Genomic DNA, 27,632 nt, shown 5'->3' with positions numbered 1-27,632 from the left:
TTCGAGGTATTGGCAAGTCCAACTAACATTGCCACCAGGGTCACGCTTGATCTATGGGACAATACCAGGAATTGAACCTGTGGACTTGTGCCTGCAAAGCAGGGACTCTCCCATTGACCCGAATGAGTTTTCCCCAGACCACATGGTCTGAGATTTTCATAAAGAGTTGAGGTTCTGAACTCTCATAATAAAAAAGTAACTTCAGTGTGTTTACAATTTTCACAATCCTAAATTATTGGCTTCCTTTTAAAATGTTACGTTCCATGATTTGACTTAAAGGGACCCATACCTTTACCCAGTTTAATATATGCTTGACATAGGATTTATTCCTATGTTTTGCTTCTCTTAGGAGCACATTAAAATGCTTACAGTTAGGATAAATGTTATGAGGCTTGTTTACAATAGCTACTGTGTGGTTTTCTGCCTATCACTCAAGACCAGCTCTAGGAAACTTACCTTTCTCCTGAGATCTTAGAAACTATTTGAGCATGTAATCATTTATCGTATTCAATTCCTTATCGTATGCTGACAGAATAGACTCCAATTTATGTCAGTATATTGTATTCCTAATTAATGGGTTTAATTGATGGATTTTATTTTATTTTATTTATTTTTTAATTTTTATTAGTGAGACACCATGAGGTACAGTTGTAGACTTACAAATTTTTGTGCTTGGGTTTCAGTTATACAATGATCGAATACCCTCCCTCCACCAGTGCCCATTCTCCACCACCACCAGTCCCAGTATCCCTCCCACCCCCATCCCCCCATCCCACCCTACCTCTGTGGCAGGGTATTTCCTTTTGTTATCTATCTCCTTTTGAGTGCTGTGGTTTGCAAAAGAGACATTGAGTGGCAATCTTGTTTGATCTATAGTCTACTCTCATCACGCATTTCCCATTCTGAGACGAACCTCCCAACACCCTTTATTTTGTGCTTGGGTTTCAATTACACAATGGTCAAATATCCATCCCTCCATCAGTGCCCATTTCCCACCACCACGGATCCCAGTATCCCTCCCACCCCCCATTCCCCCATCCCACCCTGCCTCTGTGGCAGGGCATTCCCTTTTGTTCTCTCTCTCATTTTGGGTGTTGTGATTTGCAAAAGAGGCAATGAGTGGCAATCATGTTCAGTCCATAGTCTACTTTCAGCCTGCTTTTCCCATCCTGGGAGGATCCTCCCAACACCCTTTATTTGGTGCTCCTTTCTATATCTAAACTCCCTTTTCCCCTAGAATGTGTGGCTGGCCTCCAAGCCATGGAGCAAAATTCCTGGTACTAATCTCGGCCATTCTTGGGTGTTAGTCTCCTATTTTGTTACTTTATGTTCCCCAGATGAATGCAATCTTTCTATTGTCTATCCCTCTCTTTCTGACTCATTTTGCTTAACATTATACTTTCCATGTAGTACCACTTGTATGTAAATTTCATAACTTCATCTTTTCTAACAGCTACATAGTATTCCATTGTGTAAATGTACCAGAGCTTCTTTAACCAGTCATCTGTTCTTGGGCACTCAGGTTTTTACCAGATTCTGGCTATTGTAAAGAGTGCTGCAATGAACAAACAAGTGCAGATGTCACTTTGACTATACATTTTTGCCTCTCTGGGATATATTCCCAGGAGTGGTATTGCTGGGTCAAATGGGAGCTCAATTTCTAATTTTTGGAGAATTTTCCATACTGTTTTCCAAAAGGGCTGAACCAGTCCACATTCCCACCAGCAGTGAAGGAGGGTCCCTTTCTTGCCACATCCGCGCCAGCACCGGTTGCTTTTGTTCTTGTGGATGTGGGCCAGTCTCTGTGGTGTGAAATGATATCTCACTGTGGTTTTGATCTGCATCTCCCTGATAATTAATGATGTAGAGCATTTTCTCATATGCCTTTTAGCCATTCAGGTTTCTTCTTTGAGAAAATTTCTATTCATTTCATTGCCCTAATTGATGGATTTTAAACGCATAGTTTTTATTGTTAGATTTTATAATGCCTATCTATTGATTACATTCTTTATGTAAGAAGACTTTTATCCAGATGGAACCACGGTGACCATGAGCCTCACAAGCATAGCTCGAGTATGCGGGAACCAGGACTTGGACTTTTCCTCCAAACCGCCGGGACTGCCCCGGCTCCCAGGTAACCTCTGAATCTGGAAGTCATGCCCACATCCCGCCCTCCAGCGCCATCTTTACAGCACACAGCCGCAGAGAAGAAAGGCCGCTGGGTGGCTCCATAGCCTCCGGAGAATGCAACAGGTCCCAAAAAGAGCTGAGATCACCAGGAAGTCCCAGATGGGGTTGGTGCCGCATCCCGCCTCCTCCAGATGGAACCCTGGTGACCATGAGCCTCTACAAGCATAGCTCGAGTACGCAGGAACCAGGACTTTTACTCCAAACCACGCGGCCGCTTATGCAGCCGCACCGCATCTCCCTGTATACAAAGTGATCAGTGGAAAGTAAATCATCCAACGTCTTCTCTCTGAAAATCAGGCTTAACTCTTATACAAACCACAACACCCAATAGGCGAGAGAGAACAAAAGGGAATGCCCTGCCACAGAGAGAGAGAGAGTGGGATGGGAGGGGGGGTGGGAGTGATACTGGGATCCGTGGTGGTAGAAAATGGTCACTGGTGGAGGGATGGGTATTCAAAATAAATTAATTAATTATTAAAAAATAAAAAAATAAAATCCTAATTTAGTTAAAAATAAATAAGACTTTTATTATATCACAGTCTCCAAGATGAATCCATACCTAACCCTTTTTATCCTACAAGTTCGACATCTGAAAGGGGAAGTATAGACAGAAAAAGTGGGAAAACTAATCCTATCACCACAAGCCAAATTGTTCTAGGCTCAACCAATATCACATACACATGGTTTCCAAATCAGTTGAATTTCTAATTCAACTCTTCAATTTTTTATTCTGTGACATACAAAGTTTATTCAATTTGCATTTAAATTTCAATATTCTTTAGAAAAAGACCTTAATTACCTTACCTGAATTCCATCACAGGTGATTCTGTAACACTCGGAGAGAGAAATCTCCTTTAATTTTTTATGTGTGGAAATAGCCTCCAAACTCTAAAAGTAGTCAATATAAAGACAATTTTGTGATTATAATTTAGTAATAAAAGTATATCTCCAAAGAAAAATAACCAATTATCAAAATTTTTACAAATAAATTTTTTTATTTTTATTTTTTATTTTTTTATTAGTGAATCGCCGTGAGGTACAGTTACAGACTTACAAACTTTTGTGCTTGCGTTCCAGTCATACAATGACCGAGTACCCATCTCTCCACCAGTGCCCATTTTCCACCACCAATGGTCCCAGCATCCCTCCCACCACCCCCACCCCATCCCTTCCACCCCACGCTGCCTCTGTGGCAGGGCATTCCCTTTGGCTCTTTCTCTCCTTTTGGGTGTTGTGGTTTGCAATAGAGGTATTAATTGGCCATCATTTTGGTCTATAGTCTAAATAGGGTATTTTTAATAGGGAATTTTTTTAATGTTAACTAATCATAATATCATTTGGGGTAGAAAGTTCTATTAAATAAACTTTTTAGATGGTCTATTTTGTATAAACTGTTACAGAATCCAAGAGCCTCACAAAGAGAGAGAGGAAATCTCATAAGTAGAATAAGAGTTGAAAGAGAAGAGGATCCAACAGGTATTACAGAAATTCAAAGGATCATAAGATTGTGAACATCTTTATGCCAATAAATTGGAAAATCTAGGAAAAATATTTAATTATGCAATCTTCCCAGACTGAATCGGGCAGAATGAGAATTCAAAAATTACAATCAAAAAGTTTGAGACAGGGGATATGGTGCCGCCAGCAGGTCAATCTGTACCTATGAGGCGAGTGCATCAGCAGCCTGATGGCGCCTTCAGAATTCCAGATACCCTAAAATTGCTGCTGTGCCTTTGGCCAGACCTCAAAAACTTGGAGCAAAGTTTACCAAGAAAGTAAACTGCCAAAAGTTAGGGATGTGGGAGACATACCCACAAACCACCTCCGGCTCAGCTATATAATTGGAGGCATGGCCTCTTCTGGTTCCTGATCGAACTGTTGAATGGCCTTGATCCCAGAGACTCAGAAACAAATCTCAAAACCCAACTGCTTTTGGCAGAAATGCCTCCAGTCCCTGCAGTAGGTTACTGGCGCTGGGCCACCCCAGGTGGGAATAGGTTTTGTGCCTTGGCCTGTTCCCCCTGGCAGCCCAGTGGCTGCCATCCTCCAGAGGCCACTGGACAGTTAGGTTTGGGCCTGCAGTGACAAGACATGTGGGGCCTCAAAGGATGGGGTGGGGCCAGCCCTTTCCTCCCCATCCCAACAAGACCCCGAGGTGTCACCCATGAAACTACCTCACTGGCTCCTGATCAAGCTGTTTAACGGCCATGATCCCAGAGACTCAGAAACAAATCTCAGAACCCAGTGGCTTTTGGCAGAAATGCGTCCAGACCCCACACTAGGTTACTGTCGCTGGGCCATTCCAGGGGGGAAGGGTGCTGTACCTCCACCTGCTCCCACTAGGTGGCTCGGTGGTCGCCATCCTCCAGAGGCCATTGAACAGTCAGGATTGGGCCCTCAGTGATGAGACACTCAGGGTCTCACGGGATGGGGGTGGAGCCAGTCCTTTCCTCCCCATTCCAACGAGACCCCGAGCTGCCACCATGAACAGCCTTTCTGGCTCCTGATCAAGCTGCTTAATGGCCAGAATCCCAGAGACCCAGGAACAAATCTCAGAACCCAGCAGGTTTTGGCAGAATCTCTCCACATTTAATTGTTAAAATTTTGGAATTTCAAAAATGCATGGCCACTACTGCAGCAACGCTACATCATGTGTTATTCATAACCAGCAACAGAAAACAGCTTGTCTACTGCTGCCTTTTCAGCAGATCTGAGTGTTGGGGTAAAATTCCAAATAATAATGGTGGGTCTGGTGTCAAAATATTGAATGTAATCAAAGTAGAGAGAGAGTAATGTGGAAATCTGCCCCACAGGTGGGGGGGGGGTGTGGGGTGGGGGTATACTGAGGATTTTGGTCGTGGAGAATGAGCACTGGTGAAGGTACAGGTGTTTCATTGTATGACCGAGACTTAAACCCAAAAGCTTTGTAACTGTTCTCACAGTGATTCAATAAATAAAATTATAAAAAAAAATAGTTTGAGACTATTAAAAATATGTATCCCCCAACAAAAACCCACGGTATCACTAATAATTTAAAAAATGACCTAATACCTACCATTTTCGAACTTTAAAAGAAAATTGAAGAGGGTATTCCTCAAATGTATTTGAGACTAAGAAATAAAACGAAACAACTGCAACATCCCTCAGGAGTAGAAATGAAAAAAAAAACCCTCAACAAAATATAAGCAAATTTATTTAGACAATGAACTAAAAGGTTCATACATCATGACCAAAAGGGATTTATTCTAAGCACACAGAATGCTTCAGCATATTGAAATGAACTAACGTAGTATGCCACTTCACCAAAAAGAAAGACAAAAATCATATTCTCATAGAAATAGAAGGAGGTAAGGCACTTGTTAAGATTTAATGTGCACTTATGGTAAAGTGTTCAAAAACTGGGATATGACAAAACATTCTTAAATATAGCAAAGCTCACTTATGACAAACCCAACTAACCCAAACTAACATACATATTCAGCTGCAAAAACTGATAGCTTTTCCAAGACAGCATTGTCTACTCTCATCATTCCCATCATGATTATTAAACATAGTATTAGAAGTCCTAGCCAGAGCTTTCAAACTAGAAAAATAAATAAAGGAATCCAAATCAGAAGAGAAGATGTAAAACTGCCATTTTTTTTGCAGATGATGTGTTAAAATACACAAAAAACATTAGAGAAATAAAAATGTACCAGAAATAATTGGTTGGTAAGGTGACAAGCCCCACGAAAGAATCTATGCTTGCAAAAACAATTAAGTACAAGGAATAATTGAAAAACATGAAAACCTAGACAATGTAAACTGTAAGACACATTAAGAGAAATGAAAAAGACATTAAGAGAAAAGATATTTTAGTCTGAAGTGGGAAAAACTAACATTGTTAAACACTATCCAAACAAGCTTACAGAGACAATGAAAAATCGATCAAAATTCCAAAAGCATTTTTCAAAGAAACAATAAACATTATTAAAAGTTTTATGGAACAATGAAATACCAGTCAAACAATTGGGGGAGGGGGAGGAAATGATGAAAAACTTCACATTCTCTGAATTCATACTATATAACAGAACAATACTAATCAAAACCATATGGTACTGAAACAAAAATAGGTTACAGAATTGTCAGCTCAGAAGAAATCTGCACATTTATTTATATTTAATCTATGAAAAATGAGCTAATACCATGCAGTGCAGAAAAGAGTGACTCTTCAACAAAAGATGTTTGGAAACTGGACAGCCATATGGTAAAAATTCAAACTGCCTTACTTTCTAACTTCCATACAAAAATTAATTGGATCAATGTCTTGTTGTAGGACCTGAAACCATAAAATGCACAGAAGATGACATAGGTGAAATGTTTCATGATATTAGCAATATATCCAAACAATGGAACTAAAAATAAAGAAAAACAAATGGGACTACCTTAAACCTAAAATCTATTGTGCAACAAAAAGAAAACATAAAAGAACAAAAAGACAGCCTACTGAAAGGGAAAATTTATTCGCACATCATATATCCAATATCCCAAGTAAGAGGTAAATATTCACAGTATATAAAGAACTCATACAACAACATAAGCCAAAGACCCATTTTTTTACAAATGGGCAGAAAAATTGAAGAATATATATAGATTGATTATAATAAAAAAATGTTCATAATCACTATTTTCAGGGAAATGTACTTCAAAGTCAGACTGAGATACTCCATACTTGTGAGAGTGGCTTATATCGAAAGCAATTTAACAAATGTTGGAAACTGTATGGAGAAAGAGTGCTGGTGAAACTGTAAATTGATGCAGCCTCTATAAGAACAGCAGGGTGATAATTTCAAAGCATTAAGTTAGTTAGGGTACATCTACTCAATAGAATACTATATGCAGTAATTAGGAAAAAATGAAGTCATGAAATCTGCCTATACATGGCTGGACATGAAGAGTATCATGCTGAGTGAAATTAATCAGAAGGAGAGGAACCAACATAGAATAATCACATTCAGTTGTGGGATATTAAAAAAAAAGCAAACATATTATGAGAATAATACCCAAAGACTTTAGTACCAAGGGCCAGGAAGGAAGTCCATGGTAGGAAGATTGCCGTAAGAGGAAGGGAAAGTCCAGTTAGGACAGAGAAGGTACCACTACACTATGACAATAATAATTGGAAATAATCACTTTGGATAAGAACTGAGTGCTAGAAAGAGGTAAATGATATACATGATAACCTTTCAGTAAGTACTGCAAACCTGCCTAAAAAGAGGGAGAGAGAGCAAACCACAGTGCTAAAAGTGTGTGTGTGGGGGGGGGGGGGGGAGGGAGAGACCAAAACAGAGAGGAGAGGAGAAAAGTGTCTACTATGGAGGCTGGAGTGTTGGGAGGAAAACTGGGGACTCTGATGGTGGAAATGTAGACTGGTGAAGGGAAGGGTGTTGGAACATTGTATGACTGAAACCCAATCATGAACAGCTTTGTAACTGTGTATCTCACAGTGATTCAATCAAAAATAATAATTAAGTTAGAGTTTAGGATCACACTTGACATGTGGGACAAAGCCAGGATCAAATCTGTGGATTTGTGCCTACAAGGCAAGCACTCACCCATGGAGTTTTCCCAAGACCACCTAGTCTACCATGTGACCTAGCTTTCATATGACCTAGCAGTTTCACTTTGGGGAATCCATCTGAAGAACATGGAAAGAGGAACACAAAAACTGTATAACCCCCATGTTTACTGCAGCATTATTTGCTTTCATTAAAATAAAAAAAGCAAGTGAAGTGCCTATCCACAGATGACTAGATAAATCAAATGTGTTGGGAGGCTGGGGGTAGCAGGTGGGGAGTTGGAGGATGGGGGTGGGGAAACTGTGGACATTGGTGGTGGGAAATGTACACTGGTGGAGGGCTGGGTGCTGGATCACTGTATGACTGAAACCAAATCATGAACAGCTTTATAATGGTCCATATCATGGATATACAATTTTAAAAAATGTTACAAAAAAGTAATGTGGAGTTCATGCCCAATTCAATCAGCTTAATCTATTGCCGAATAAATAGAAGTACTCCTACATTAAAAAAAGAAAGAAAGAAAGAAAGAAAGAAAGAAAGAAAGAAAGAAAAATGTGTTACACACACAATGAAATAACCAAAAGAGAAAGCATTGTCATTTACAACAGAATGAAAGAAGCTCAAGGGAATCATGCAAAAAATCAAACATAAGGCAGAAGTGGGGTCTAAGAGATAGTAGTATATGGGCTCAGGCATGTGCCTTGCATATGGTTGACCCCATTAGATTACCAGCACCACATGGGCCCTTAACTATGGGGTGCAGCCCCACATGCTCCCTAAGCATCCTTAAGAATCTGCAGCACAGCAGGGTCTGAGCAGCACCACATCTTCAGGCCCTCACATTGAGCCACCAGTCAGGTTGGCTAGACTTGCCTGAAGGGCTCTTGAGTCTTCTTGAGAGACGACCCCAAGCCCAGCTCAACACAACGATCAGAAGGAAAAAGATAAATATTGAATGGTATTAATCATGTATGGGATAAAAAGAAACAAAGCAAGGGAATAGACAAAACCAACTCCAAGCTGATCCTTGGAATGTGAACCACAGAACTGATGTTGACAGGGAGGAGTTGGGGATTAAAGGGCTGGAGTGGGGCTGGGGGAGCACGGAGACGGGGGAGATGTAAAAGATGGAGGTGACTCAATAGATGTGGATAGAGGAATCCTGGCACTTTGGTGCTGGGCATTCTGTGACAATGTACTTTAAAGAGGTATACAAATGCACTCCCAAAACATACAAAATTATGAAAACGAATGTGAACCTCAGTAAATGAAACATTTTAAAATGCATGGATGCTAATTGCCATATATCATGGAATCACTCTCATTAAATGAATGAACTAATGTCAAGTAGAAAGAAAAGAAAGAAAAAGAAATCCAGTGTCAGAAAATGTCTTATTTATCTACCATCTGTTTCCAGGAAAGTATTATCTCAATGCAAACAAATTTTAACATCCCCTAGACTTACCATTTTGTTTTAGATATTTTGTGTATCTAAGGAACTTGTCTGTCAACAAATTATGTTCAAATTTTATAATTAAAATTCTAGGGCAGGAGTGATGAGGTACATCGAATAAGGTGGGCTGACCTGGCTTCAATCTCAGGCACCACATCGGATCCCCAGAGCACTGCCAAGAGTGATGCCTGAGCTCAGAGGCAGGAAAAAGCCCTGGGCACTGCTGTCATTCCCCCAAAGCAAAAAACAAAAGTAAAATCTTTTTTTTTAAATTAGCATCTTTTATTATGCTTAATTACTTTAAAAGATAGGGTACATATGTACATATCTTTATATAAAATATGCAACAGATCATCATATACACATAGCCCACTTATCCTTCAGTTGTAAAGTTTTGTTTCAATTCCCAGAGGCAAAAGGACTTGAGAACTGCTCTACAGAAGAAAGCCTGGTGCTGGGCGGGAATGGGGGAGTAAATGAGAATAGGGGAGCAAGGTGACAGGGTCATAATAGTGAGGGTGGGAGAGGGTATGGAATGTTGGAAGCATAAAATCCTACCATTGTATTGTAAATCACAGTGCCTAAATTTTTTTAAAAAAATTAAAGCTTTGTTTCTTTTTATTAAAAAGGGGGATTGTATTTTCCAGTCTTTAAATTTTGGATGTGTGGTTTCTGTCCAATTTTTCAGTACTTTCTCCCCTAAATTGGCATATCACTCAGGGAACTGACTAAGTGTGCTTTATAGATGCCAAATTGCTGTTTCATATTCAGTATCACTTACTTTTATAATTCCATATGATAAGTTTCCTAGACTGAGTAGACAAATGATGTTTCTTCTCATTCTGTGACCCAAGAGTTGCTGGCAATAAAAATACTAGAAATGGTATTTGGATTTTTTTATATTTATTTGCAAAACTAATTTATAATAATCTTAAATATAATATTCGGGTCATAGCTGAAAATGGGTTGTACTAATATCATATTCTGCTATTTTCACTGGTGCACACATTAGACCCTTTCATTTAAAGTAAAATCCAAATTTTTTAACAAGTGCTTAATTTCTAATGTTTTGAGAATTGTCCATACTGTTTTCCAAAAGGATTGAACCAGTCGGCATTCCCACCAGCAGTGAAGGAGGGTCTCTTTCTTGCCACATCTGCACCAACACAGATTGCTTTTGTTTTTGGGTGTGGGCCAGTCTCTGTGGTGTGAAATGATATCTCATTGTTGTTTTGATCTGCATCTCCCTGATGATTAATGATGTAGAGCGTTTTTCATGTGTCTTTTAGCCCAGCAATACCACTCCTCGGAATATACCCAGGAGAGACAAAAAAGTATAGTCAAAGTGACATCTGCACTTGTTTGTTCATTGCAGCACTGTTTACAATAGCTAGAATATGGAAAAGACCTGAGTGCCCGAGAACAGATGACTGGTTGAAGAAACTTTGGTACATCTACACAATGGAGTACTATGTAGCTGTTAGAAAAAATGAAATCATGAAATTTACATACAAGTGGTACTACATGGAAAATATGCTAAGCGAAATGAGCCAGAAAGAGAGGGAAAGACATAGAAAGATTGCATTCATTTGGGTAACATAAATTAACAAAATAGGAGACCAACACCCAAGAACAGCTGTGATAAATACCAGGAGGTTCACTCCATGGCTTCGAGGTCAGCTGCACACTCTAGGGGTAAAGGCAGCTCAGATAGAGAAGGGAGCACCAAATAAAAGGTGCTGGGAAGATCCGCCCAGGACGGGAGATGCATGCTAAACGTAGACTCTAGACCGAACATAACTGCCACACAATGCCTCTTCTGCAAACCACAGCACCCAAAAGGAGAGAACAAAAGGGAGTGCCCTGCCACAGAGGCAGGGTGGGATGGGGGACGGGGGGTGGGGGGGGTTGGGGGGATACTGGGATTTGTAGGGGTGGAGAATGGGCACTGGTGGTGGGATGGGGACTCGATCATCGTATAACTGAAACCCAAGCACAAAACCTTGTAAGTCTACAACTGTATCTCATGGTGTTTCACTAATAAAAAAATAATAATAAAATAAAAAAGAGATAAAACCAGCAATAAAGAACAAAAAATACAAAAAAAAAAAAGTGCTGACAAGTGAAAACAGAGATAGACAAATGGGACTATCTTAAACTAAGAAGCTTCTGCACCTCATAAGAAACAATGACCAAAATACAAAGACAATCTACAGAATGGGAAAAGATATTTGCCAAATACACATCCGACAAGGGGTTGATATCAAGGATATACAAAGTACTGGTTGAACTCCACAAGAAGTAAACATCCAAACCCATCAAAAAATGGGGTGATGAAATGAACAGAAACTTTCTCAAAGAAGAAATCCGAATGGCTAAAAGGAACGTGAGAAAATGCTCTACATCATTAATCATCAGGGAGAGGCAGATCAAAACAACAATGAGGTATCATTTCACACCACAGAGACTGGCCCACATCCAAAAGAACAAAAGCAACCTGTGTTGGCGTGAATGTGTCAAGAAAGGGACCCTCCTTTACTGCTGGTGGGAATGCCGACTGGTTCAACCCTTTTGGAAAACACTATGGACGATTCTCAAAAAACTAGAAATTGAGCTCCCCTTTGACCCAGCAATACCACTCCAGGGAATATACCCAGGAGAGGCAAAAAAAGTTTAGTCAAAGTGACATCTGCACTTGTTTGTTCATAGCAGCACTGTTTACAATAGCTAGAATATGGAAAAAACCTGAGTGCCCGAGAACAGATGACTGGTTAAAGAAACTTTGGTACATCTACACAATGGAGTACTATGTAGCTGCTAGAAAAAAATGAAGTCATGAAATTTACATACAAATGGTACTATATGGAAAATATCATGCTAAGCGAAATGAGCCAGAAATAGAGGGACAGACATAGAAAGATTGCATTCATCTGGGGAACATAAAGTAACAAAATAGGAGACTAACACCCATGAATAGCCGTGATAAATACCAGGAGTTTCACTCCATGACTTGGTGGCCAGCCGCACACTCTAGGGGTAAAGGCAGCTCAGACAGAGAAGGGAGCACCAAATAAAGGGTGTTGGGAAGATCCACCCAGGATGCGAGATGCATGCTGAAGGTAGACTATAGACTGAACATGATTGCTACCCAATGTCTCTTTTGCAAACCACATCATCCAAAAGGAGAGAGACAACAAAAGGGAGTGCCCTGCCACAGAGGCAGGGTGGGATGGGGGATGGGGGGTGGGAGGGATACTGGGATTGGTGGGGATGGAGAATGGGCACTGGTGGAGGGATAGGTACTTGATCTTTGTATGACTGTAACCCAAGCACAAAAATTTGTAAGTCTACAAATGTACCTCATGGTGTTTCACTAATAAAAAAATAATAATAATAAAATATCAACCAAAGGGAGGAAGAGAAAAACTAAAAAAAAATAATAAAATAAAATAAAGTGCTTGAAATTCTGCCTAATTGAAGCTGCAATCTGAACTGTAATTTCTTATGTTATTGAAAAATTTGGCACACTACATCTAAATAAAATCATTTTGTTTATTCCTTTAATTTTATTGCAAATCTGGATTATTTTCTGAGTACATTATGGGATTTTGGGTGTGGTTGTTTTTTGCCATACCCAGAAATGCTCAGGGGCTCTATGCTTAGAGCCCATGGCTGGCAGTGATCTGGAGGCCACTGTGATACCAGGGACGCAAACCAGGATCTGGCTACCACAGGCAAGAGATATCATACCCACTTATATCTCTTGCCCAGCAGTTTGTATTTTAGTCTCATTGTTTCAGAGCAGAGGATGACCATATCTTACAGAGCTTTCTTATGTGATCAGGGCCCACCAGGTAGATTTTATTTTATTCATGATAAAGGAACTAGAATTTACATATTCTCTCAAAAAACACAAGTTGTTTGAATAAAATAAGAGATGTAACATTTGACTCTTTGTCTTATGCTTCATATCAGTTAAATATATGTTATTATCTGATGATAAGCTTGTGCCATGAAACTAGCTTCACTTACTTTTAAATGTTCACTTTCATGTGCACAAGTTGAAAATTTTCAAAGATGAACTACATATCAAAAGTATAAACATTGGAGTTGGAGAAATAATACCTGCCTTGTATACTCCCAACCTGGTTAGATCCCCAGCACCATAGATGGTCCCCAAGTACCACCAGAAGTCATCCCAAAGCACAAATATCAAAGCAAGTCATGTATGGCCAAAAATCCCAAAAGAAAAAAAATCACAGTCAACGTTATTGCAAATACATTATCCAAACTACAATAATAAAAAAAAGGTTCTATGACATCTTTAAATCTAAAGCAAGTGCAGAACTAGCTCACTTTTCATATATATTTTGTTAGTGAGCTTCAAACTTGAGTAGCCAATCTAGTAGCAAAACAAGGAACAAGAGATGTTATCATACTCGTGTGTTGGATAAGTTATCATGAGACCTTGTTGCTATAAACACAACTTTATAAATGAGCAGCAGCAAATCTAAGCCAGCTGGAAGAAACAGGACTTCCACTGAAACTCCCCTCCTGCTGGGTAGGAAGGTCATCTTCTCAGAACAAGTCAATAGCATTAGTTCAGTCAGAAGAATTCATTTTTTAATAGCCTTTGGGCTTAGGTGTTTTTCAGATGAATGATATAAAGAATATTAGTGCCAACCAGCTAAGTAAAATGTTCTATTTGGCACTGCGAAGCTCATCAGTGCTCCAAATGAGGAGGTGTTTTTCTGAAACGGGCAATTGTTTCAACATTTTACAGGCACTTTGTCTTCGGTTCTTAAATCTCAGGTCAGGGAAAAGTTCATTCATTCTCAGTTGATCACTCTTTTAAAATAAATATTTTTTTAAAAAAAATTATTTTCGTTGATCTTCAGAATAGAAACAGAGAGTATAAACGTGAGTGAGGTGTGATATTTGTTCTCAGAGAGCCCAGAGCCAGACCTGGAAGATGCACATGTCATCAAAATCCAGTGAAAGGTAAACATTGTACACAACGGTGGTACTGATAGGGAGAAAGAGGCCAGCTACAGTCAGTCAGAGAAAACTGCAGAGAGAGTTATGTGTGAGTAAGTGAAAGTTGCCAAGAAAACTACAGAGGGAAAGGCAGAACAAGAGTGCATTTTATACCTTAATGCAGAAACACAGTGTGATACACTGCTTAATGGATGCTTAAAATATGATCTGAAGTTAGATAAAGAATTTCTCTTAACATTTGTTTAAAACTTTCAGCTTTTAAGAATAAAAGACCTGACGTTGACTGTGCCAAGCTTTTACTTCTGAAAAGATTGAAAGAGGAGAGTGGGAAGATAAGACAAAAATATTCTAAACTTTTATTTCAGTTTTTGGACCATACTCAGCAGTGCTCAGGACTTACTCCTGACTGCACTTGGGGATCACTTCTGGCTGGTGCTCGAGGAACTATATGGGTGTCAGGAATTGAACCTGGGCTGGCGCCAAGCAAGGAAAGTGCCTTACCCATTGAACTGGGGCTTTGGACCCTAGACAAGACAAAAATAAAAAAGGGGTCCACCAAGTCACCACCACCCACGAACGACCTCTCTGGCTCCTGATCAAGCTGCTTAACAGCCATGATCCCAGAGACTCAGAAACAAATCTCGAAACCCAGTGGCTTTTGGCAGAAATGCGTCTGGACCCTGCAGTAGGTTACTGTCACTGGGCCACCCCAGGGAGGAAAGGGTGCTGTCCCTCCACCTGCTCCCCCTAGGCGGCTCAGTGGACGCCATCATCGAGAGGCCATTGGACAGTCAGGTTTGGGCCCTCAGTGATGAGACACTCAGGGCCTCATGGGATGGGGGTGGAGCCATCCCTTTCCTCCCCATTCCAATGAGACTCCGAGTTGCCACCCATGAATGGTCTTTCTGGCTCCTGATCAAGATGCTTAATGGCCATGATCCCAGATATTCAGGAACAAATCTTGGAACCCAGCAGGTTTTGGCAGAAAAGGCTCCAGATTTAATTGTTAAAATTTTGGAATTTCAAAATTACGCAGCCACTATCGCAGCCACGTGACATCATATGTTATTCATAACCAGCAATAGAAAACAAATTGTCTGATGTTGCCTTTTCAGCAGATCTGTGTGTTGGGGTAAAATCCCAAATAATAATGGTGGGTCTGGTGTCAAAATATTGAATGTAATCAAAGTAGAGAGAGAGTAATGTGGAAATCATCTGCCCCAACGTAGAGGGAGGGTGTGGGATGGGGGCATACTGGGGTTTTGGGGGTGGAGAATGGGCACTGGTGAAGGTATGGGTGTTTCATTATATGACCAAGACTTAAACCTGAAAGCTTTGTAACTGCTCTCACAGTGATTCAATAAATAAAACTAAAAAAAAAAAAAAAAGAGCCGTATAGGGATGAAACAGCAGGAAATAACTGCTTCCAGTTGGAAGGAAGAGGTGACAGTTTAGAACCTGCTTCTTCATGTGGGGTCTCATCTCTGAAGAGAGGAACCATGAAAAATTTGACAACTGCAAAAGGTTTCTAAATGCACAATAAAGGTAAAGGTAAGGTAAAGGCCCTCCCGTTGATCGTCGATTTGCTCGAGCGGGCCCAGTAACATCTCCATTGGAGACTTTGTTGTTACTGTGTCTGGCATATCGAATGCTCTCGGTAGCTTGCCTGGCTCTCCGAGAGGGGCGGAGGAATGGAACTCGGGTCGGCCATGTTGGCTGCTTGTAAGGCGAACGCTCTACCCGCTGTGCTATAACCAAAATATTATTCAAAATCAAACACTACTGAGTCTGAGGTGTTTCTTGCAATGATCATGAGTAGAAAAAAATTAAGACACCTTGGTATAGAAGACAAAGTCACCAGAACTGAATTTTAGATTGAGTGAACTAACATGAACAAAGAATTTGTTAAGTTTGAGTTGTGTAGATAGTAGTTTAGTTTGCAGCACTGAGTATAGTGGAAGGGAACACCACACACTGCCAGACACAGATGTATGGAGAAAAAATACCATACGACAGACAAATCCTCAAAAACTTCTTCCCTCCACCTCAGTTTAATGCCTGGGATTTTTAGCTAATGTAAACATCAGCAGTGAATTAGATATAAAATGTTGAAGTGGTGGTTTTTTATGCATATTAATTATATTATGAGTCATACAACTTCAGCCTTACATTATAGTCTGAGACTTGCATAAAATTTTAACACCATGTTTAATTCTTTTGCACAAAACTACAATAGTTCTAGAAACTTATCCTCTATTCCAAGCAAAGTATAAGAGTGTAAGCACTAATATTCTGGCAACATTCTAAGCTCTGATATTAATATGGACAAGCAAGTTGGCTTTGTTAGATGCAGTACAGAGTGAGAGTAACCAGGCCAGGAATGCATGCTCTGAGCTCATTCTCAAGTAACTTAACAAATAGTGTTGTTATTCTTGCTGTGGTTTTACCATATAGATCTTGAGACCAGTATTAAGTTTGTGAATTTGTGCGCTTGAAACCAAGAATAGTGTCTGACACACAGTTCAGAATGAGTAAAAACTTGGGAATATGTACTCTATAAAATTTCTATTCACCCAATTTTCTCTTATCAGCATACCATCAGAATTCTTTTCTTTTGTGCTTGTGGTTTTGGGGAGGTAGGAATGGGCAACACTTGGTGATGTTCTGGGTTCATTCCTGGCTCTGCATTCAGGATCACTTCTGGCAGGAATTGGAGGACAATATGATGTGCCAAGAATTGCACCTCAGTCAACTGCATGCAAGGTGAGGGCCCTACCTGCTGTACTATCCCTTTCACTTCTATTGTCAGAATTCTTTTTTTTTTTTTTTTGCTTTTTGGGTCACACCCAGCGGTGCCCAGAGGTCACTCCTGGTTCTGTGCTCAGGAATTACCCCTGGCGGTGCTCAGGGGACCATATGGGATGCTGGGAATAGAACCCAGGTCAGCCGCATGCAAGGTAAACACCCTACCCTTTGTGCTATGGCTCCAGCCTCTATTGTCAGAATTCTTTTTTTTTTTATTTTATTTTATTTTATTTTTATTTATTGAATCACCTTGGGAAAGGTTACAAAGCTTTCAGGTTTAGGTCTCAGTCATGCAAATATCAAACACATTTCCCTTTACCAATACTTTTTTTTACCATGAAGAACCCCAATAAAACCCCACCCCCCACCCCTCCCACTCCCTGTGGGGCAGATGAATTCTAGTTAACACTCTATCTGCTTTGATTAGATTCATTGTTTCAATAAAAGATTCACCACTATTATTTAGAGTTTACCCCCCCCCAAATCAGACATGCTGAAAAAGCATTGTGACGTGATTTGCTTTCTACAGCTGGGTTCAAGAATTAAATGTTGGTTTTGGATTTCTGCTATTTTACTTATTGACCCTGGAAGTATTTATACTGAAAGTCAGATAGTTAAGAAATTGGTTTCTGTGCTCTGGAGTCGTGGCCGTGCTGGAGAGCCGCTAGTGGGGGGCAACTGGTGGCCTCGGTAGGGCGTGAAGGGCGGAACGAAACGCCCCCTTCCCATGAGGTTTTAGTCGCCCCCACTCCCCCGGCTCATACCTGCTGTCCACAAGGTTCCCATGCAGCCGCCATCTTTCTTTCCAGAGAGGAGAAGGCGACTGGGGCAACACCCTTTCCCCTCCGGACAGACATGATGGCCTGGATTAACGCATAGTCCTTTCACTTTTCTGCTCCAAGCTGCTGGGTTCTGCATTAAGTCCCTGTGCTTCTGGGGCTGTGGCCGTGCTGGAGAGCCGCTCGCGGGGGGCAACTGGTGACCTCGGTAGGGCGTGAAGGGCGGACCGAAATGCCCCCCTTCCCATGAGGTTTCAGTCGCCCCCACACCCCGGCTCATACCTGCTGTCCACAAGGCTCCCATGCGGCCGCCATCCTTCTTTCCAGAGAAGAGAGGGCGAATGGGGCAACACCCTTTCCCCTCTGGCAGACTTGATGGCCTGGATTAACGCATAGTCCGTTCACTTTTCTGCTCCAAGCTGCTGGGTTCTGCATTAAGTCTTTGTGCTTCTGGGGCTGTGGCCGTGCTGGAGAGCCGCTCGTGGGGGGCAACTGGTGGCCTCGGTAGGGTGTGAAGGACGGACCGGAACGTATTGTCAGAATTCTTGAGAGGAATCTATTTCCCTTCGTAATTGTGTGGATTTTTGTTTGTTTCTTTGTTTTCATTTGGGAGGTGATATATGGCAATACTTAGGACCTACTCCTGGCTCTGCATTTAGGGGTCACTCTTAACAGGACACAGTGAACCATATGGACCTGCTGTATTCTCACTCTGGCCTCTGAATTATTTTTTATATACTTATCCTTATAAAAATACCTGTTGTTTGGTGCTGCCTATCACGTTTTTAGGAATAAAAAGCAAAATTTATACTTGAAATATGTTTTATCTCAACACATTTTCTTTACAAAATCACTCTGAAGCTCTCTTTCAATATTCCTAAAAAATGAATTTTAACCTCACAAGTGATCACTCCCTTTATACTATATTATAGTTTGGAGTTTTTTGTGGGGAAAGGAGATATCCTAAGTGATACTCAGGAGGACAGAGATGCCTCCATCAATTCCTGGCCAACCTGCATTGGTTCAATTCAAGGAACTTAGAAAAGCAGTGCTAAAAGAACCGGTTCTGTAGGGATCACAGAGACATCCTCGGGGATCAAAGCAGGGTTGGCCACATGCTAGGCACACACTTTTGCTATCTCTATGACTTCAACTATTAGAGTCTTACAAAAAAATTTAACTTTTCATCTCAATTTTTTTTACTTTTTTTATACTTTCAAACTTTGACAGTATAACTTTTATAATCACATTTCTTTTCGAATCTTATTAACCTTTTTCACCTAATCTGTTGACTTACAAGTCTAACATAACAATAAGTGGTCTCAGTTAGCATAGAAATTGGTAGTCAGTATGTCTATGAATCTCATAACAATATAATTATTATAGGAAATAGAGCAAAAGCGCATTAGAACAACTTGTCTCTTAGCTGATGGATGCTAAGTGGAGAACATGCAACAAAGAGTCTCCTTGAAGAAAGTAACCAGCTCAAGTTGATCACTTCTTTTTGCACTGGTTTAATAATTATTTTACTGGATACAGGAGACAATGTGTACAACCTCTGTGAAGAAAACTACTACCCCTAGTGATGGAACCAGCACTTAGGTAAAGCCTCTCACTGCCTAGGACCAGGATCCTGGAAAGATATAAGGAAAGATCCAGCAGGCAGACTTCTTAATACTTGCTTCTTTTTAATAAAGTAACATTGCATTTTAACATTGTTCCAGGCATTTCTCATTTAAAAGTGACACACAAATATACTAGATGAAGTTCACCACTGAGAATCTAATTCTCTTCTTCACCATACAGTTTCCCCCTTTGTCCCAGTTTACAAAATCCCTGTTCTGTTCTGGTAATAACTAAGGGGTCTCATCCTTTTAAAATTTGCTTATTTTGTTTTATTTGGGGGGCATACCCTTCTGTGCCCAAGGCTTACTTTTGGTTCTGCACTCAGGAATCACTACTGGTGGTACTTGGGGATTATATGGGGTGCCAGAGATTGAACGTGGGTTAGTCACATGCAAGGCAAATGCTCTACCCACTGTACTGTCACTCTGGACCCTAAATATTTGTTCATTTTTATTTGGTTCATCTCTTTGTTTTCTCTATATACCATATTTAAAGATTCAAGGCAAATTCATTTGTCTCTGGATTACTCTGCTTCCTTTCAAGCCCATTCTTTCCATTTCTTGAATCCCAAGGGATATAATGTATTTCCTGCTTTAGCGTTTTTGCTTCACTGAACATTATGCTTTGTGTGTGTGTGTTCCATGCAGATGGGTGGTCTCTTGAAGTGTATTATCAGACTAAGACATGCAGCTGTAAGCACTCCTTCTGCAGCTCAGAGCAAAGCCGAGGAATTGTGGGGTTTAAAGAAGCTTTAAGATTTGCCTGGGAGGAAGGAAATGGCACCAAATTCCTTCACTCACTCAACTGATTTGTGGATCATACATTTTAAATTCCTCCTGTAGACAAGGCATTATACTGGCATTCCAGGATGGAATGGTCCCGTCTCTACATTCAAGAGGCTTATAATATTGGAGGGAGACAGATAGGGAATAAATATTAAAACTGTCATAAAATATATAAACTGATGACTTTAGTGAAATTATTATAAAATACAGTGGAAAGACAAGAAACTAAGCCTACCCACCGATTCTAGGAGAAAACTGAGTAGGAAGCATGAATTTAATAAGTGGACAAGAAGAGGAAGTGTTTTAGATAACTTACAGAGGTTGGAACAGCATGGCATGCTCGAGGAACTCTGGGGATAGCCAGTGCTTGCCTCTTCTTCCAGAGGCAAGACAAAAGTGAGGCTGCAAGGGCTACCTAGAAAAAGGCTTGGTTCTCCACACTCTATTGTTTGAACTTTATATTAGTGTAAGCGATGTGGAACTCCAGGAGAAACATGAACAAGGAAAGTGATAAGCCGAGGTCTGCCTGCTCGGAATACTGCAGACCTGAGGGCAGTGACAATTCAGACAAGAGATGCCAGAAAGGAGAAAAGGTGCTTGACCAAAGGCAGTGAGTGACTGTGGGGTTGGGGAAGGTGACAGATAAAAGGCAATACCAGAGACTGTTCAAGTTTTTATGTTGTTTCAATTCTTGCATGTTATGTAATCATATAGGGCTGTTTTTGGTGGGGGGAGGGGGATATCTATAAATATCTGAAAGAGGAAATATTTGAAGTGAGCTGAATTTTAATATATACAATTAAAATTAACCCAGAAACTGCATGCCAATCAACATTTAGGATTACTTGGTTGTTTTTCTTTTTAAATATTTGAATGTGGAATTTATGTTAAAAATTTATGCTAAAATATGGCAGAGATAAGACACGGTGCATAATTAACTAAGAAATGCTTTTTTTGTTTGGGGGGATATACCTGGCAGTGCTCAGGGCTTACTCCTAGCTCAACACTCAGGAATCACTCCTGGTGTGTCTTGGGGATCATCTGGGGTGCAGGCAACTGAACTCAGGTCAATCCCATTAAAGGCAAACAACCTACCCACTGTACTATCAATCCTGCCCAAGAAATTTTTCATTTGGAAAACATCTAGAAACATAAAATTAATATCACTGTGTGATTTGTTTTTCTTAAGTAAATTTTGTCACACCAAATTTAAATTACCCACACTAACCTTGCATATTGAGGTACAGAAAGCAGGATTTAATCAAATTTGGGAATCCCAAAGTTCAGCATTGATGCCTTCAATAATTACTGATAAAATTCTACTACTGCCTTCCCCCACTGCCACTTTGTACACCCACATAACTCTGAGAAAAGAGCAGTGAACAGATAAAAGCCTCTGTCCCCATAGATCTCACATACAGTGGGGTGGGGGACTCCAGTACACTGTCTATGTAATAAGCACTCGTGTCTAGTATTTCTAGTGAAAAACTTTAAAAACCAGGCAAATGAGAGAGTCTTCTTAAACCGCGGTCTAAGCACACTGTCTGGAACATACCTCTGACTCATGTTTTCCTTCAAAAACAAATATGGCCGTGACTAAGGCAACCTAAGCAATAGATTCAAATGCCCCAACTGTGGGTCTTGTGGTCTTTAGTAAATGATAATTGTCTTCACTAGAGAAAAATGTTTCCTCACATACATGGAGATTGAACCTCAACTTCAAACCATCCTCTCCAGTAGAAGGGGAACATCCCATGTATTTAAACATTAAGAAAAAAATTTAAACAAGTTGTAGAAAAGCCTGTCAACCTACCTTACGATACCATTACATTTGCTGTTTCTCTTAAAATCCCTGTGTTCTTTATATGTCAAGAAGAAAACTGATGTACTTCTTTTTTCCCTAAAATGCGTTTTATTAGATAATTTCTTGAATGAGTTTTATTCATGGATGATATAATACACTGTTTTTCTACCATAGGAGTGAAGAACATGAAATATTGTAAGACAAAAGAATAAAGAATCTCCTGCACCCCCCCCCCCCCCCCCCGCGCCTGGCTTTCCTCACCGGGGCCCTTTGGAGGGATGAGGGCTGAGTTTCTCAACCTGAAACTCGTCCTGAGCAGAGCCCCAGGAGCTGAGGACCTCCAGAGCCAGCCACGGCCAGGCTGGGACCACTCTCCACATATCCGGACGGGCCTCATGCATGAAAGAACTGGCAGAGGAACCCAGGCATGCGGGTCCCAGGGCTGAGGTCTCCAAGCCTACTTGAATTGGGACTGAGCCTTCTCCAACAAGACCCCCCATCTTCCAGTAGGTAGGCGTCACACCCACCAGTTGCTGCCAGTGCCAGATTGGTCCCATCAACGGCCAAGACGCAGAGACTATAAAACCTAGCTCCCAGAAGCGACATCTTATTATCTTATTTTTCCTTTGGAGAGCCTGGCAGGCTACCAAACGTATCCTGCCCACACGGCAGAGTCTGGCAAACTTCCCATGTCGTACTCAATATGCCAAATACCAGTAACAATGATGGGTCTCATTCTTCTAATCCTGAAAGAGCATTGAAATGGCTCTTTTAAAATCTCAGGGCTAGGAAGAAGGAGACGTTACTGGTGCCTGCTCGAGGAAATCGACAAACAATAGGATGATCGTGATTGTGATCGTGAAAAGAATAAAGATAAAGTCATTTAAAGATGTATAAAATCAGAAAGAACGGCGGGGCTGGAGCAATAGTACAACTGGTAGGGCACTTGCCTTGCACACAACAGATCTGGGTTTGATCCCCAGCATCCCATATGGTTGCCCTTCCAGGCATGATCCCTGAGCACAAAATCAATCAGGAGTAATTACTAAGCATTGCCAGGCTTGTCCCCCCACCACACAAACTAAACAAAAGTTGGAAAGAACTGTTTTCCTTTTGTGTACTCCATTTAAGTAAACTCCATTATGCATCTTTCTGGGATTCTAAATATGTATATTTTTTGCCTGTGCTCCTTTAGTTCCTTATGCACTCATGTTGTTTTGGAATACAACACCTCCTCACCCTCTGCAACTTAAAGAGTTTTGCTACATCTAAGAAATAGATTTCAATGATTTTCTATTTGCTAAGCTCATCTACATCCCAACAAGGCTGTCTTGCTGGTGTAGTGGACTCAAGGATGACCTGCCCAGAGTAAGAGACAGAGAGCAGTGAGGGTTGTCTCCATGTCAAGGATTGCAAACCTCAGCTCTGCTATCATTCTTGAGTGCCTCCATCCTTTCCCTGTATTCAGCCTATCTGTCTCCTGCTGATAATTCCTCCTAAATGCCTCAAGTTTCCCAGCTTTGCTCCAACCCAATGACCACCTCTCAGGCAAAAGCTTTTCATATAGACTTTCATAACTTTCATCTGGATTAATGCTTTTTAATCAGTTATCATCACAGCAGTTACTACATGAACCCAGGAAAGGGGGAGAGAGAGAGAGAGAGAGAAAGAGAGAGAGAGAGAAAGAACGAGAGACAGAGAGAGATAAAGACAAAGACAGAGAGACAGAGACAGAGACAGAAAGACAGAGACAGAGAGAGACAGAGACAGAGAGGCACAGAGAGAGGGAACTTTCTTTAATGTTAGTCTGATCCTATCATTGCCTGGCTGACAATATTAAATGTTCTCCCATTGCCAGAAAAGAAATTTCTCAATGTAATTTTGGGGTTTCTTGACCTGCCCCCTTCCCACCTCTACATCATCTCTCACTGTCCTCCTTTTCATCACACCCTACTCAAGCGTGCAGATTTCCTGAAGCCACCAAGTTTTTAATTTTTTTCCTTTGTACAGGTTGTCTTTTTATTTTGTTTTCGGGTTGATCTCCTGGCTCTTCTTTCTTGATAAAGGAAGTCTTCCCTAATCTCTGAGCCATGCTGTGTCCCTTTTCCTTGTTTCTCACAAGCATGACACTTTGTAATCATTAACCCCATGTTTAGATCTCTATCAGCTGTAGAAGTGCTAGGAGGAGGGGCCCTTCTGTTTTGTTCATTCAGGCCCTGCCTCCTCAGCACTAAGGACAGGGCAGTCAGAACAAACATTTGTTGACTAAATTAGTATTGAGATTCTAACTGAAAATTCACTATTGACAAGAATTGAGAGTGAACATAATAGAAAACATAAGAAACTCTCCCTCTCCTCCAAAGGAAGGCACAACAGGTCACATTTGATCTCTGGTAAGTATCTGTCACATTTCAAAGTTTAAATCCCAACTGTTAAGTGGGTAGCCAAATTTGCATTTCATTAGACCTGGTTCAGGATGGTTTTGCAGCCTGAGTTGACATCTGGGCTGACTCATTTTAATTCTGACTGTTTGAGGTTAGCCTTCACAGCTGTTGTAGTACTGCACTGTCAATCATTCAACTGACTTGCAGGAAGAAAACCTTCAAAAAAGCTGTTTCTTAACCTCTGTGGGGAAAAAACAACCAGTACTCTTTCCCATAGATGTCCATTGACAATTTCCTTAGACTGTGTATCTAGGGGATAGGTAGATAGTATAGCAGTTAAGGTATTTGTCTTTCATGCAGTCAATCTGGGTTCTATCCCCAACACCCAGCACAAAAATATCTCTGAGTACAGAGCCAGGAGTAAGCCTGAGTACCACCAGGTGTGGCTCCCAAAACAAAAACAACAAAAAGACTATATATTCTTCACAAGAAAAGAATTTTCTTTAGTGTGAAAGCTTTGCTCAGGACCGAATGGTGACTCTTGGATAAAATGGTGACATTCACAGAATCAGAGATCACTCTGCTCCCAGCATGGAAGACTAGACTTATGGCCTACCTGGTGACAGGAAGCTACCAGGATAAATTCCATGCTTCCTCACTTTGATTCCCCCACAGATAACAAGGTCAGACCAAGTACACTGGTTCCACTGGTCTCTGTTCTTTTTTCCCCACCTGAGACAACTTAAAAATCCCACTTATTCTCTCCCAGAGAGACTATGGTTCATAAAGTTCTGTCTGAGAGCACACCCCAATAAACTTTTCTATTTCCTTTATTTTATTTGTCTCTGTCCTTCTGTCTGCACTGTACAGGGTCCTCATATCTATCAAGGTAAATGGGACTTGAGTATATATTCCTAAGATTTTTAACTCATCCTTACTATATCAAACTTTAACGTATAAAACTTGAAATAAAATCTGAGTTTTCTTTAAATGCTAAATACTAGAATAGAACATTTAAACCTCACTCTATTAATTTAACAAATACTGGGGCCAGAGTGGATAGTACAGTGATAGTACAGTGGGTAGGGTGCTTGCCTTGCACAGGGTCAGCCCAGGTTTGATCTCTGGCACCCTGCCTATTTATGGTCCCCTGAGTAATTCCTGAGCACAGAGCCAGGAGTAAGTAACCCCTGAAAATCACTGGGTGTGGCCCCAAAACAACCTCCCCTCCCCCCCCAAAAATCCCCAAACCAAAAAACAAATTCTTTGGTGTTGTGATAAGTGCTAACAAAGATTTAGACTTAATGTATTTCATAGTGCTATTTGCTGATCTACTTTTTGTTATCCTGATCCTTCACACAACTGTTGGGCATTCTATTTGTATGTGTCATAGAAGGGGTTTTCCAGAAGAAAAAAAAAAACCTAAACCTTTAATCTTCAAATCCTAAACGCTGATTTGTAGCAGATCATTATTAAAAGTCATGTAATAACTGGGAACAGTTTTTCCACTCCTAAATTGATATCAGCATCTATCCCAAAAGAAGAGAAGAGAACAGAAGAGCAGAGAAGAAAGGTGGGGAGTGAGGAGGGAGTGCGGGGAGGGGAGAGTGAAGGAAGGGGGAGAAAGGAAAAAGAGAAGAGAAAGCCAGAGAAAAGCTATGAGCTGCTGGGGGCTGTCCCAGACAGGGTCCTGTTGTAGCCATCCCTGGACTCTGTTCAGCTGGAGAGGAAGCTGGAACCCCCTCAGAGGTCTGATTATCTAAGAGTAATGGGAAGTCATCTCACCGCTCCCCTATGGGGTTATGAAAAGAAACAAGGCTTCAGAGCTTGTCTCTGTTCTTCATTGTATCAGCTAAGATCTAATGAGAAAAACAGAAACAAGTAATCTTAACTGAGGAAATCGGATAGTGACTGGGAACTCGCTTTATAGATGGCTACACAGATAGAGATTCAGAGAAACCAAAGGGGATAATAACACAACCTTGAGATCAGCAACAGCAGAAAAACACCACTGCCCCCATGCCTAAAGGATCATGGCGAGAGATGGTGTTACAGGAGCCAAGGTCACCCAGGGAAAGTGAAACCATAGCAGGCCTGTACAGGAAGACCAAACCACAGAAGAAATACAGGTAATGAAAAGAGGCAAAGAGTGCTGGAGCCATAGTACAGCGGGTACGGTGTTTGCCTTGCACACAGCCAACCCAGGTTCAATCCCCAGCATCCCATATGGTCCCCCATGCACTGCCAGGAGTAACCCCTGAGTATCACTGGGTGTGACCCCAAAAGCCACAAAAAAAAAAAAACAGAGAGAGAGAGGCAAAGAAAGGGAGCTCTAAGCCCAGGTCTGCCTTTCTTTAGGTTCTACTATTGCTCACAAATATCTCACAAGGATTATAAGAAATTACTATACACAACTACATACAACAAATTTGATTATATGTAAGAAACAGATTTTTAAATAAACATAGACAACCATGACTGAAAAAAAAATAGGGGCTGGAGCAATAGCACAGCAGGTAGGGCATTTGTCTTGCATGTGGCCTACCCTGGTTCGATTCCCAGCATCCCATATGGTTCCCCGATCACCGCCAAGAGTAATTCCTGAGTGCATGTGCCAGGAGTAACCCCTGTGCATCGCTGGCTGTGACCCAAAGAGGAAAAAATTAAAATTTTTTAAAAAATAAAGGTTTGAGAATTTCAGAGTTGGACATTTTAAAAAAAATAAAAAGTAAAAAAAAATAATAAAACATAAAACAACTGATCACAGATAAGGAAATTGAGGCAACAACACAAAACCTACCCAAAAGTCCTAAACCATAGAGTTTCACCAGTGAATTTTACCAAAGCATTAAAGAATATAAGCCTGTTGTCAGAATTTTCAAAAAGAATATCCAAGAAGCTGGAGTATTCCCAATAAATTTTAAGAAAACATTATCCTTAACCAAACTAGTGAGGAACAGAGCAAAAGCAGAAAAACTATAAACCTGATAAACAGATGCAAAAATTCTCAACAAGAGATTAGGGGGAGGGTGGGGAAGGGGGGGTAAACTGGGGAAATTGATGGTGAGGAATGTGCACTAACTAGTGGAGAGATGGGTGTTTGACCATTGTGTGATTGTAACCCAAACATGAAAGTTTGTAACTTTCTCACAGTGATTCAAAAATTAAAATTAAAAAAACAAAAACAAAAAAGAAACCCAAGAGATTAGCCAATTTAATTCAACAATACATTAATAAGATCATATTT

At 40.7% G+C, this 27,632-nt stretch overlaps 1 protein-coding gene across 1 annotated transcript in view; it reads right to left on the bottom strand.

Moving 5' to 3' along the window:
* The window catches only part of FBXL13 (F-box and leucine rich repeat protein 13), a 219,903-nt gene that overhangs the window by 27,525 nt on the left and 164,746 nt on the right, over window positions 1-27,632 (bottom strand). The window contains exon 18 of the mRNA XM_056118511.1: window positions 2,995-3,078. Within this exon, the coding sequence (XP_055974486.1) occupies window positions 2,995-3,078 (84 nt within the window). The remainder of the gene's footprint in view (window positions 1-2,994; window positions 3,079-27,632) is intronic.

Source organism: Sorex fumeus, unplaced genomic scaffold (genome assembly GCF_029834395.1).
Source record: "Sorex fumeus unplaced genomic scaffold, SorFum_2.1 ptg000037l, whole genome shotgun sequence".
Taxonomy (NCBI): domain Eukaryota; kingdom Metazoa; phylum Chordata; class Mammalia; order Eulipotyphla; family Soricidae; genus Sorex; species Sorex fumeus.
Note: the sequence above shows the minus strand (reverse complement) of the source record. Positions and strands in the feature narration are given on the sequence as shown.